General features: G+C 31.6%; 1 protein-coding gene across 1 annotated transcript; it reads right to left on the bottom strand.

Moving 5' to 3' along the window:
• Positions 1 to 1,757: 1,757 nt before the first annotated feature.
• LOC140177389 (secreted RxLR effector protein 161-like) lies at positions 1,758 to 2,346 on the bottom strand. The gene is made up of 2 exons (XM_072210482.1): positions 1,898 to 2,346; positions 1,758 to 1,812 (listed from the first exon to the last, which is right to left on the bottom strand). The coding sequence occupies exons 1-2, from the start codon at positions 2,344 to 2,346 to the stop codon at positions 1,758 to 1,760; spliced, it is 504 nt and encodes a 167-aa protein (XP_072066583.1).
• Between the last annotated feature and the right edge of the window lie 10,566 nt (positions 2,347 to 12,912).

Here is a 12,912-nt window from a genome sequence, read left to right as displayed (position 1 = left end):
CTCAAATTAAGAGATATCATGCATTAGAATTTCGTTTGATTATGAGAGATGCAAATACGGTGGCACACACCATGGTAAAGATAGCAATAAGGTTACAACTTCATCATGTGAAACTTCCTTCTCTTTGAGAGGAGTTTAAGAATAGTTTTTAAAAGGGACTGTCCCTTTTCTATTTAAGTGATTCCTTTGTTTTTTTTGTTTTTTTTATTTAATTTATTTAAGTCACCAAAAAATTAGTGAAGAGTCCTATGCAATGCATGGGTATGATAAATTTAATGAAAAATATTTAATATTAATATATTATTAGATTAAGTATTTAACATGGACATTTTATATTAAATTGGATTATAAAAACAAAGATATATAATTTTCTTTTTTTGAAAAATACAAGAGTATATGAAATAAAATTTGGGAACAAAATAATTTAATAAAAGTTAATAATTGTATAATAAAAGTTGTAAACAAAATAATTTAATATTAACATCCCATAAAAATTTTAACTATAAAATTAAAATAAACAAATTAGTAACCCATGCTATGCACAGAAAAGACTTATTCAAATTAATAATTTTTTATGAGCATATTGAAAATAGACGTAAATTTTTATAGGCTTCCATCAAATTTGAGAATGAATATGATCATATATAATAATAGTTTTTCATAATTCTATCTTATAATTTTTTTTTTTGGGTATAGGATTCTATCATATAATTACATATATGATAGAATTTATATAATTTAACAAATTTTTTAATTAATAAAACAAAAAATTAAAATGTTAGAAAAAATAATTTTTTTATAACTCTTGTGGAAGAAAATTAATTTAACCATTAGTCAAATATCATTAAAAATAAATAAAAAATGCGATGTTATCTAAACGTAAAAATAAAATGTTATCTGAGTGTAAAAATTAAGAAATCTTTTTGTATGGAACAAAAATAAATTAATGTTTTGATGATAAACTAATAATTGCCATTTATAGTTTCTATATTTCTTGAGATAGAATATTTACTTAATCAAACACTAACGTTTAAGTTTTATATGCAATATCTGAATATTGAAAAGATAAAATGAAACATTGAAGTGGAAAGGAATTAATAATGAATGTTATTTATATAAGGATATCAATGAACATAACATTATCTATCATCCTAAAAGTATACCGAAAGAGTAATGATAAAAAAATATTATTTGCATGTAAATAAAACCTAGATTTTATTTATAAAGTAATCAATCTCAAAATAAGTATAAAAAAATTATTATATAAACGTTCTCTCCATATATTAATACAGAAAAAACTATAAAATAAGACATTATCAATGATTTTGGAATTTTAATTTTCATCTCTATAGTAATTAAAATGGTATCGGTAACTCAGAGTGTTGTGAGAGAGAGATGAAGTTTAGATGAATGAATGAGAGAATGAGAATGTGATTATTGTGTAGCAGATACAGCTGGTAGGAGTTTATATACATATGTTGAGACACGTGATTTGCTGCACATGTTACCACTAACTAATTACTAACTAATTGCTAAATAACTCTAACAAACTTCTGTTATTCTATTCTATTATCCCATCAGCCCCCCTCAAACTCAACGATTGAGGTTGTTCAATCTTGAGTTTGGACCGAAAGGTTGCAAACCGCGAGGAGCTTATTGCCTTAGTCATGACATCGGCAATTTGAGCATCTCCAGGGATATGATGAATCTGGACTCGCCCTTTGGCTACATGGTCTCGCACCAAATGGAGATCAATCTCAAAATGCTTTGAGCGAGAATGAAGCACAGGATTTGCGGACATTAACACAGCACCTGCATTGTCATAATACACTTTAGGGGTAGGTACAAGAATGTGAATTTCACAAAGTAGATTTCGAATCCAGAGCAGCTCAGCTACCACATTGGCAATGCCAGGTACTCAGCCTCTGTGCTGGAACGAGATACTGCAGCCTGCTTCTTTGAGCACCAAGAAACAGGGTTCGGCCCAAATATGATACAATAGCCAGCAGTGGATTTGCGATCCTCAATGTTTGAGGCCCAATCAGAGTCAGTATATCCTGTAAGGATCAACTCAGTAGATTTGCGCAGATGAAGCCCCATGGTCCTCGTGCCTTGCAGATACCTGAGGATACGCTTTACCGCCTTCCAATGCTTGTCCAGCGGAGCTTGCATAAATTGGCAGACTTTGTTGACACATAATGCAATTTCAGGCCTAGTGGTAGTGAGGTATTGGAGGCTTCCAACAACAGATCTATACAGGCTCACATGCTCAAATGGCACACCATCTATGGATGTCAACTTCAAGTTAGAAGTCATAGGGGTAGCAGCAGCCTTAGAGTCTTCCATGTTAGCCTTCTTTAGCAAATCATTAATGTACTTCGTTTGGGACAGTAGTAGGCCCCCACAAGATGTTCGAGTGACCTCAATGCCTAAAAAATACTTTAATTCTCCCATATCTCGAAGTGAGAACTTGGGAGTGAAGTTGTTGCACTAATTTGGCAATAGCCTCTTTTGAAGTTCCAGTGATGATAATATCGTCCACATACACAAGGAGGAACATTGTGGCTTCACTAGTGTGTTTGAAGAACAGGGAGACATCTGATTTGGTAGAGGAGAATTTCAGAGTGTATAGTGCTACCCTTAGAGTATTGAACCAGGATATGGGTGCCTGCTTTAGACCATAAAGCGAACTAGTTAGTTTGCACACAACCTCTGAGCCACAAATTTCAAAGCCTTGCGGCTGTCTCATATATACTTCTTCTTGCAGGCTCCTATTCAAGAATGCATTATTCACATCAAGTTGAGTTAGGGGCCAGTGATTTTGCAATGCTAGAGTGAGAATAACCCGAATATTGGTTGGCTTGACAACAGGGCTAACAGTCTCCTTAAAGTCTATGCCTGGCCTTTGATTGAAGCCCTGAGCAACAAGATGGGCTTTAAATTTGTTGATGGAACCATCTGGATTCTGTTTAACACAAAACACCCATTTGCTATCAATTGCACGTCTGTTCGGAGGCAGAGCGGTGAGTTGCCAAGTACTGTTTTTCATCAATGCTACATATTCGTCTTCCATTGCTTGCCGCCAATGTGGGATTGTTATGACTTCTTTGGCTGTTTTGGGTAAAGGGAAGGAGTGTAGTTCAGAATTGAAGAGTTTAGGTTTGGTGATGCCGTTCTTGGCACAGGTAGTCATGGAATGAGTGTTAGATGGTGCAGAGAGTGTGGAGACAGCTGCAGGTCTTGAAGGATTGATGGAATTAGTGGTGTTAGCATGTGAATTGCTGACTTGACAGGCCAAATCTGTAGTTTGGGGATCTGAGTTAATAGATTGGTGAGGAGGAATTGAACTAGACAAGGTGGAATGAATGAGAGGCATAGTTGGGAGGGTGGAGGATAAGGGTGATTCTAGAGAAGGTAATGGATGAGGAGTAAAGCCAAAAGTTGGGTCTTTAAAGGGGAAATGATCTTCTTGAAATATGACATTTCTTGTGATAAGAATCTTGCCATCTGTTTTGAGGCATTTGAACCCCTTGTGGTGAATTGCTGAGCCAAGATAGACACAGGGCTCAGACCTGAATTGCAGCTTGTGTTTGTTGTAAGGGCGAGTGTTAGGGAAGCATAAGCAGCCAAATACTTTCACCATTTGAAGAGAGGGAACTTTGCCAAATAATTTACAGCTTGGAGATTGAAAATTTAACACTGGTGTAGGTAGTAGGTTTATTAAGGTTGCATCAGTCATGAAGGTAGCGTTTGTTTTGAGGTACTGAGACAGAGACTGAGAGACTGAGACTTAGTATCGTGTTTGTTAGTTCAGAGACTGGTACTAAAATTTCTGTCTCTATCTCTAAAATTTCAGTATTTCAGTACCTCCAAAAAGTAGGGACACAGGAGACTGAAATTTTTAGAGATGGAGATTGAAACTTTAATAACATTTTATACCTAAAATATTTTCATTTCAATTAATTAATTCCAATTTTATCTTTTGTGCAAATTAAATTAGAATTTCATTCTTGTTTCAATTCCTGTCTTCCATTTTACACCAAACAGAATACTGAGATTTATTTCAATCCTTGTCTCTTAGTCTCTGTCTCTCAGTATCAGTCTTTCTGTCTCTGTCTCTCCACCAAATGCTACCGAAGGCATCAGGCCAATACTGAATAGGCACTGCTGCTTCTGCCAACAATGTGAGCCCCATGGTTGTGATGTGCTTGTGCTTTCTTTCTGCTACACCATTCTGTTGGTGAACATGTGGACAAGAGAACTTATGCACAATTCCTTCAGACCTCAAGTAGTTAGATAAACACAAAAATTCTTTTGCATTATCAGATTGTAATGCTTTTATCTTAGTACCTAATTGGAGTTCCACCATTTTCTTAAAAGCAAGAAAGACAGAATAAATTTGTGATCTATTTTGAAGAATAGAAATCCATGTAAATTTGGAAAAGGCATCAATAAAGTGAGTGTAATAACGTGAGCCATTTATTGAAGGGACAGGGGAGGGACCCTAAATGTCTGTGTACAACAATTCTAAAGGCGCAGAAAAAGTTAAGGAAGAAGTGGGGAAAGGAAGCTATTGGGATTTCCCCGTACAGCAAGAGCTACAAAGTGATGAGGGAATTTGATAGGGTATTTTACAATTATTAAAAATCTTGGACAGAATTTGAGAAGAAGGGTGACCTAATCTCCTGTGCCACAGCTTGAAGTTGGATAATTTCTGCACATGGGCAGTGAGTGCAGCTGGGCTTAGGCTTTGTGCTTTAACTTGGCCAAAACTATATAGACCCTGCTTAACAGTTTCTTGGAGGAGCGTCTCCTTGGAATCTTGACATTTCACCAAACACTTGTTAGGATGAAATTCAAGCCATACATTATTATCACAAACGAATTGATGAACACTTAAAAGATTCTTCGTGAGTTCTGGAACATGTAGCAATTTGTTTAGCGTAAAAACGTGCTTTGAAGAAAATGATTTTAAGACGGAACTTCCAATATTAGATATTTGTAAGGCATTACCATCACCCACAATTACTTGTTCATTGCCATTGTAGACTGTAAATTCAAAGAAGTTGCTTCTGTCAGGAGTCATGTGGTGTGTTGCGCCAGAATTCAGGTACCAATTTGGATCATAAATTGTTGCTTGATCTAGAGGAATGTTGCTCGTAGCAATATTAGCACTAGTTCTGCCAGTTGACTGAGTGCTTCCACCTCCACTACTGTTCTGATTATTGTATCTATACCAGCAATCAGGGGCGAAGCTAGACAATATTTATCAGGGGGGCCAATATTTTTTTTAGCTTTTTATTTTAACAAAAAAAGTTAAAAGTAACTCTATATATAATTTTAATTCAAAATAACAACTAAAACTTAAACACAAATATCTCAAAACTAATTTCAAATATTGTAAATATAAGTTGTTACATATTTGTTTTTAGAATCTTCAACTATTATTCAATTCTTCTTTAGATGTTTCCTGCAAAATTATTTAAAAAATGTATTATACTTCAACCTTCATGTAAATAATTTAAATCACAACCATAATTTATGCAATAAAAAAATTAGTAACAATATTATTAGAACTGAAATAAATTAAAATTTACAACTTACATAGACAATTGATCTCGACATTTTTTCCTTGATTCAAAGTCATCTATTATTGAATCTGTACTGAAGGTAGCTGCAATTTCTTTTTCAATGTAAATGATTAAATTATTTGCAAGAAATTCGTCTGCCATTTTACTCCGAAGTCTTGTTTTAACAATTTTTATTGCCGAGAAAGCTCTTTCTGTTGTTGCTGTAGATACTGGAAGAGTCAAGACATTGCGAATCAGTCTATCAACCAAATGATAAGTTCTTGATTTTCCTGTTTCCTTCAATCTTTGACATAATTCAGAAAGTGTCCCAACATCTTTTAGATGATTCGGTATATCAAATGCATAATGTTGCAATTGAGCATTCAAGAGAATTATTTCATGATCAGAAAAATCTGAAGGATAAAACTTTTCAGCTAACTTGCATATATTCTGAATATTAAACAACTTAAAATTTTCTTTAGGGTCCAAAGCAGTACTTAAAGTCAAAAGCTCCATGGTTTCCTCGTTGAATCTACTATTTAACTCTTGAATTTGAGAGTCAATTGCTGCCAAAAACACATCAACTCGATAATGATGCTCGATTGTTATCTTTGGTTGACGAGATCGACCTCTTCCAACCGTGTATTGTGTACTCATATCAGGGACGTCAATTTCATGTTTCTCACAAAACTTCTTAACAATCTCAAGTAAATTGCACCAACCATTATCCCTCAATTTTTGAAGAAGTAGTTTTGATGTGGAAACAACATGCATTGAATTCAAAATATCTTGAGATTTTTGTTGTAATGCATGGCACAAAATATTAGTAATCCCCATAATTTCCTTCATCAAATGTAACGAAAAAACAAATTCAAACGAGGATAGCACTTTGTTGACACCATAAGCCTCACCTCTTTGAGCAGAAGTTGTACCATCATCAATAATGTTATTAAGAACGGTTTGAGTAGCTGCAAACATTCTTATCAAGCTACAAACAGAATGAAAGTGAGAACTCCATTTGTATCTCCAACTCTTTGTAAAGTGCCCATTTGATTTGCACCTTGACCTGTTTTTAGCTCATCATTGGCAATCAATTTTGCATTTTCAATTTCTTGAGCTTCTTGTAGTTGATCATGTCGTTTGCAAGATGCACCAACAATATTGACAATATCAGTCAATTGTGTGAAAAACTCATGAATTTGAAGTACTTCTCTTGAAGCAGCCACTAGTGCTAACTGCAATCTATGAGCAAAACAATAGACATAATATGCTTGTCGGCAATCATTAAGAAATAAAGCTTGTAAACCATTCCATTTCATACCCCTGACCTCGAATATTTTCAATTTGGATATTATAAATAGAAAGCACAGACACCAACTCTTTTTTCAAAGTCAAGGCACTAGTATCACTAACATGTACAAGATCAAAGAAGCGTTCACGAACAAAATCATCCACATCAACAATCTCAAAACAATAGCCATTTGCTCTTTTTTAGATTCATCATGAGCTTCATCAATGATAATACAAAATTTGGCATCTCCAATATCCTTTCTAATTGAGTTTCTTACCATTGTAGCAAGAACATGTAGAATTTCTTTTTGAACATCACTTGAAGTATATTTAGCAAATCTAGAAGCATTTTCCAAAACAAGCTTCTGAACACTACTATTTTAAGAACCCAAAAACTTTAACAATTCAATAAAGTTACCTCGATTATCTGAACTCGAGCTTTCATCATGGCCTCTATAAACACAACCTTGAAAAGTCAACCATCTAATACAATCAATAGATACTCCAAGTCTACGTCGATTATTCTCAATTTCCTCTGATGTTTGTCGTTTCATAAGTGTATCAACATGTTGTGATTGCTTCATCAAATCATCACATGATTTCGTTTCCCTATGATGGAACAAATTAGGGCCTTTGCCAATATGATTCAAAAGAGGACAATCTTTTCCATTATTTACCTTCTTCCAATTCCTGAAGCCGTTTTCAATGAAAGCATTTGAACCTGTATTGATTGAAGATTTCATAGCAAATAGGTAGCATGGTAAACAATATACAGCATCATCTTCAATAGAATACTCTAACCATGAAGGATATAATTCAAACCAAGAAGCTTGAAAATGACGATGATGACTTGTATCGCTTGAGAATGGATACTTATCAAGTATTGGTTGATTTGGTCCAGCTTTAAGATAAGCTCGATAATTTTATCTCTTTTACTTGGATGAAACTTCCAAATCATTGGTCGAATTTCTAGATCTCTTACCAAATGACATACTTCCATTTGTTCAGGATTAAGTCGTGGGCACTTTGACTTTGAACTATCTTGTTGAGGAGTTAAAGTGTTCATGTTTGATGCCTCAAGTATTGAAGAGGTTGGTGTTGATGTAACAACATTAGAAACATTTTCACTCTTCTGGCTAGTCTTTTTGAAGAAAGTATCTATTGTTTTCATCTTGCTCATGATTCAACTAAATTCCTACAATTAAGAATTTACACAGATAATAAGATAAACATTATGCAACTTAACTAAACTCAATTTATTTTATTTTTTGCAAATCAATAATATCACTATCACAAACAATTAATAATGAGAAAAAAATTAAAAACAATACAAGGATAACATTATAATTACATGATTCAAAAACCTAAATTATTATTACAATATTATAAACTAGATAAATAAATAAATAAATAAATAAATAAATATATAAATTATTCATAAAAATAAATAAAATAAATAACTTACAAAAGAAAGAAGAATGAAAGATGATAATGGAAGACCAAAGACTACTTGCTTTCTTTTAAGTTGTAATGATAATGGGAATATGGATTGATGTTTTGTTTTCTAATTGAAAGAAGAGGGAAGAATGGAAAAAGTGATTTGTTGACTTTTTGTTATTGCCTTTTCAGATTCTTCACTTTTAATATGGATTTGGGGCTTTTTTTTAATTAAGTATATGACCCACTATTCATAGCCCAAATAACACACTACTTTCTAAACCATTTTTTGAATAGAATTCTATACAACATATATTTTTCAAAGGGGGAGGCCTACTTTTTTTTTAGGGGGGCCACTCTTTAACTTTTTATTATTCTTGTAAACAAAAAAATTTTTTTGGGGGGGCCACTGCCTCCCCTACAATATGAGAAGCTTCGCCCCTGCCAGCAATCACGAGCACTGTGCCCTGCCTTGTCACACACTTGACAAACTATTCTATCATAATTTCTTCCATAGCTGCCGTAGTTTCCTCTTCCTCGTCGCGAATTTGCTCGACTAGAGTTCATTCTGCCATTTCCTCGTCCTCTTTGCAAGAAACCGCCTCTATTGCTTGAAAAATTCCTATATCCTTCTCTATCACCATAGGTAGATTCAGAATTGTATCTGCACTGTTGGGACGAACGAAACTGTGCAACATTTGCCATCATTGGTTCTGGTTTCTTGAATTTCTCTAACCACTCTTCTTGTGCCATCAACATTGCTTCTAACGCTCCAATTTGAAGAGGCGTGTCTCTGGTGTTGATTGATGTGATAAAGGAGCTATATTCTTCAGAGAGGCCTTCAAGAATGGCTTCAACGTGTGCTGATTCATCAATTTGAGCTCCTACTGATACTAATGCATCCACAGTTTTCTTTATTTCTAACAAGTAATTTGCCATTGTACCTTTTCTCTTTGTGTTACTGAGCTTTGCTCTCAATTGCCTGACCTTGGCTTTTATTTGTGCAGTGAAAAAGCCCTGAAGTCTCTGCCAGATCTAATGAGAGGTTGTACATCCTACCATTCTTACTGCAAATGATGGAGTCATTGAGGCTAGGAGCCAGTTTTCAAGAAAGAATCTTGTCTCTTCTAGATTTTGAATTCTGCAGTTACTATACCATTTCTTTTATCTTCTTCTGATTGAAATTGTGTTGGAACATTCACTCCATTGATGAAATCCACAAGCTCATGAGCTTCGATGGAGGCTTCAGCTTGATCCTTCCAAGAAAAATAATTTTTCTCATCTAACTTGATTGAAATCGGAATTGAAAAACTATGCACCACTGCTGCTGGTTGATTTATAGCAATGCTTCCACTTACTGGTGGTGGAATAACCATGACTTGAGATGTTTCTGCCATTGAACCCTAGAGCTCTGATACTATAAAATGGTATCGGTAACTCAGAGTGTTGTAAGAGAGAGAGAGAGAGATAAAGCTTAGATGAATGAATGAGAGAATGAGAATGTGATTATTGTGTAGCAGCTACAGCTGATAGGAGTTTATATACATATGTTGAGACACGTGACTTGCTGCATATGTTACCACTAACTAGTTACTAACTAATTGCTAAGTGACTCTAACAAACTTCTGTTATTCTGTTCTATTATCCCGTCAGTAATGATCTTTTCCATCAAGGTTTTTACGAAGATTTGTATCTACTTAAAATAAAAGCCACAATTTTTAACAACTCATAGTATATAGATATCAAACTGAAAATTAAATCACAACCCTATTCACAACAAAATCATATTTGTAACCAGTCCAACTCTTTTAGAAACTATTACTATGACAAAAAACACAAAATCCTAAACCAATCGGGTAGACTCACTGATTTAATTTTGTCATCGAGCTACAGTGTTAGAGAGCAAGATAACAAGAGTAATGAGAAGGAAAAATTGAAAAACATGATTGCGAAGATAATAAAAATAAACATATACAAATGATTTTTTAAAATTAATTTTCAATTAAAATTTTAAATTTAAAAGCACTAAAATTTGCAGATTAAACAAATAATAATCATTTACATAGTTTATCTAATTAATTAATTAAAAGACAAAGTAACAAACATGCAAATCTGTTCGGGCCACCAGTTAGATGTCATCGCTCTGATTTGGTCATTGCTGTTGTGCTCTCTGCTTACATAGTCTTCTAGTCTCGTTGCATGTGTTTTCTATAGATGCCACTCAGTTTTTTCACCGATCTACTCTCTTTTACCACTTTCTCTTCCGTATCCATCACTACAAAAAAAAGAAGAAGAAAAAGATATTGAGAGAGAAAAATGAAAAAAGATAATGAGAGAGAATGTAAATGATAAGAATAAAAAATTTTTTGAATTTAAAAATTGACAGGAGTATATACATGTAAAGCAAACTGAAAAGAAAATATAAAGGGCTTGTTTGGACGTTATTTTTAAAAAAGATCTTTTAAGAAAGTAAAAGTAATTTAATATTTGAATATCTCATGTAAAAAAATTTTTCATTTATCAATTATATTTGAATAAAATAAGATAAAAGTACTTTTTGTTAATTTATTATGTGAAAAATATTTTTTAAAAAAAATATGTAAACTGTAGCTTCTCAAAAAAGATTTTTATTTTTTATTTTTTAATACTTTTACTTTTACTATTAGAAATTTGCTAAACACACTAAAAAATAGAAAAAGATATTTTTTATTGATAAAAGACGTTTTTTATCAATTTAATGGCATTAAAATAAGTACAAAAAAATTAGATACTGTCGTAAAAATTGTGGTATAATAAAAATAGTTTGATGTAGAGATGTTATTATAATAAAGATTATGGTCATGAAAAATATGGTAGAATAAAAATAATTTAATGTAAAAATGTTATTATAATAATAGATGAATATATGTAATAAAAATTGAGAATAAATCTAATAAATAACACATAAAAATTTCAGATTTAGGATTTAAGGTTTTGTTATAGAATATAATTTTTTTGGATATCTAAATCTTTGAAAGGGAAAAAGTTGTTAAAATAATAAAGTAATAAGTTAATTATTTTTAAAATAAGATAGTGGATGGACACTAATTTAACATTTTAAAGTTATACAGAATTTTAGTATACTTTAACTAAAAAAAATGTATATGAAATTTTATTACTCCATAATTTAAAAAAAAAAAAGAAAAAAAAGGACATTAAAATTTTATTTGGACTAAAATTTTTTTATTTTATTGTTTTAATTTGAGTTTATTTTATTTTTAAATTAATATTAAATTATTACAAAATTATGACAAAAACAAAAATAAAGAGTTAAAAGAATTAAAAGATAAAAAAACTCTTTTAGGATTAATTTTAAAAGTCTAAAATATGTTTTAACATTTAATTTATTTAATTAGAATTAAACATTTAATTTAATTATAAAAAAGTAAAACAAGTTTGTAATTGATTTTGAAAAGATAAAAATACCCTTTTAAATAAAATCTATTTTGCATAAGCATATATTTATGAAATAATATTAGAGTTTTTTATATAAATATAATAAATATAAAATTTAGGTATATAAGCACAGAAATTTACATTTTTTTATATTACTTTTCTTGTTTTAATCTACTATAATTTGAATTAAAAAATTTACCTTCTATTCTAAATTCAAAATTTAATTTTTTTTTAGTTTAAATTCTGCTCCCTTGTTAATTAGGACAAAGGAAAAGAACGTTGATTGTTCCTTAAAAATATTTCTAATTTTTTTTTTTTACTTTGAAAAACCTTAATTAGTGAATATTTCTGAAAAAAAAGACTAAAATATTTATTAAAATTATCTAATTTGACTCAAAAATTTAATTTAACTTAAAACAATTTATAATTTAAATTTAAAATTTAAGATTTGATTTTAAAAAGAAAAATTATCTAATTTAAAATTAATTTTAAAATTAGAAAATATCAATAAAAAACAAAAATATATTACTAAGATCAATGTTGTTTAAATGCATTAAAAATATAAAATTTAAATTTAATATTAAATTATTAAATTATCATGTTTTGATTAACTTGAAAAGATTAAAAATTTTTTGTTTAATGAAATTAAAATGTTAGAATTCAAATTTAATTTAAATTACTAAAACAAACTTTAAGGAAATTTGAAAATAAAGAAAAAAATTATAGAGTTAAGATTGTTTTAATTGTATCCACTACTTTCTACTCCTTTTCTTTTCATTGCTCCTCCGCCTCTGCATCTTCCTGTCATGCTTCCGTGTCTGTCCTTATCCATCATGCACTACAAGAAAAGTGTTGAGTACCATCAGAATTAGCGTCGACATGTACTGCCGGATTTAGCGTCGAAAAGGAGAAGAAATTCGTCGCCATAAAAAGTTACCGTCAGAACAAATTTTCCATCATTAAATCCGATGGTAATTGATGGTGCAAATATGGAAGTCACGCGCGCCAGTTCTACCATCGGATTTAGCGACGGAAGAATCTAACAATATTTTCGTTTAATAAAACACGTCGTTTTGGAGAGTTACCATTGGATTAATTCGATGGTAAAATTAGGGCTAAATTCAAATGCGAAACCCTTCCCCCTCACTTGTATGACGCCATACTCTCTCTCTTCTCGTCT

Source organism: Arachis hypogaea, chromosome 2 (assembly GCF_003086295.3).
Source record: "Arachis hypogaea cultivar Tifrunner chromosome 2, arahy.Tifrunner.gnm2.J5K5, whole genome shotgun sequence".
In the NCBI taxonomy this organism is placed as follows: domain Eukaryota; kingdom Viridiplantae; phylum Streptophyta; class Magnoliopsida; order Fabales; family Fabaceae; genus Arachis; species Arachis hypogaea.
The sequence above is the reverse complement of the archived record's forward strand: the minus strand, read 5'-3'. Positions and strand labels throughout refer to the sequence as shown.

Bases quoted from the DNA above. Each gene is read 5' to 3' on its own strand.
- LOC140177389 (XM_072210482.1), bottom strand. From the start codon at position 2,346: ATGGAAGACTCTAAGGCTGCTGCTACCCCTATGACTTCTAACTTGAAG. The intron at 1,813-1,897 runs GTAGCTGAGCTG...ATGACAATGCAG, and splicing joins TACCTGGCATTGCCAATGTG to GTGCTGTGTTAATGTCCGCA.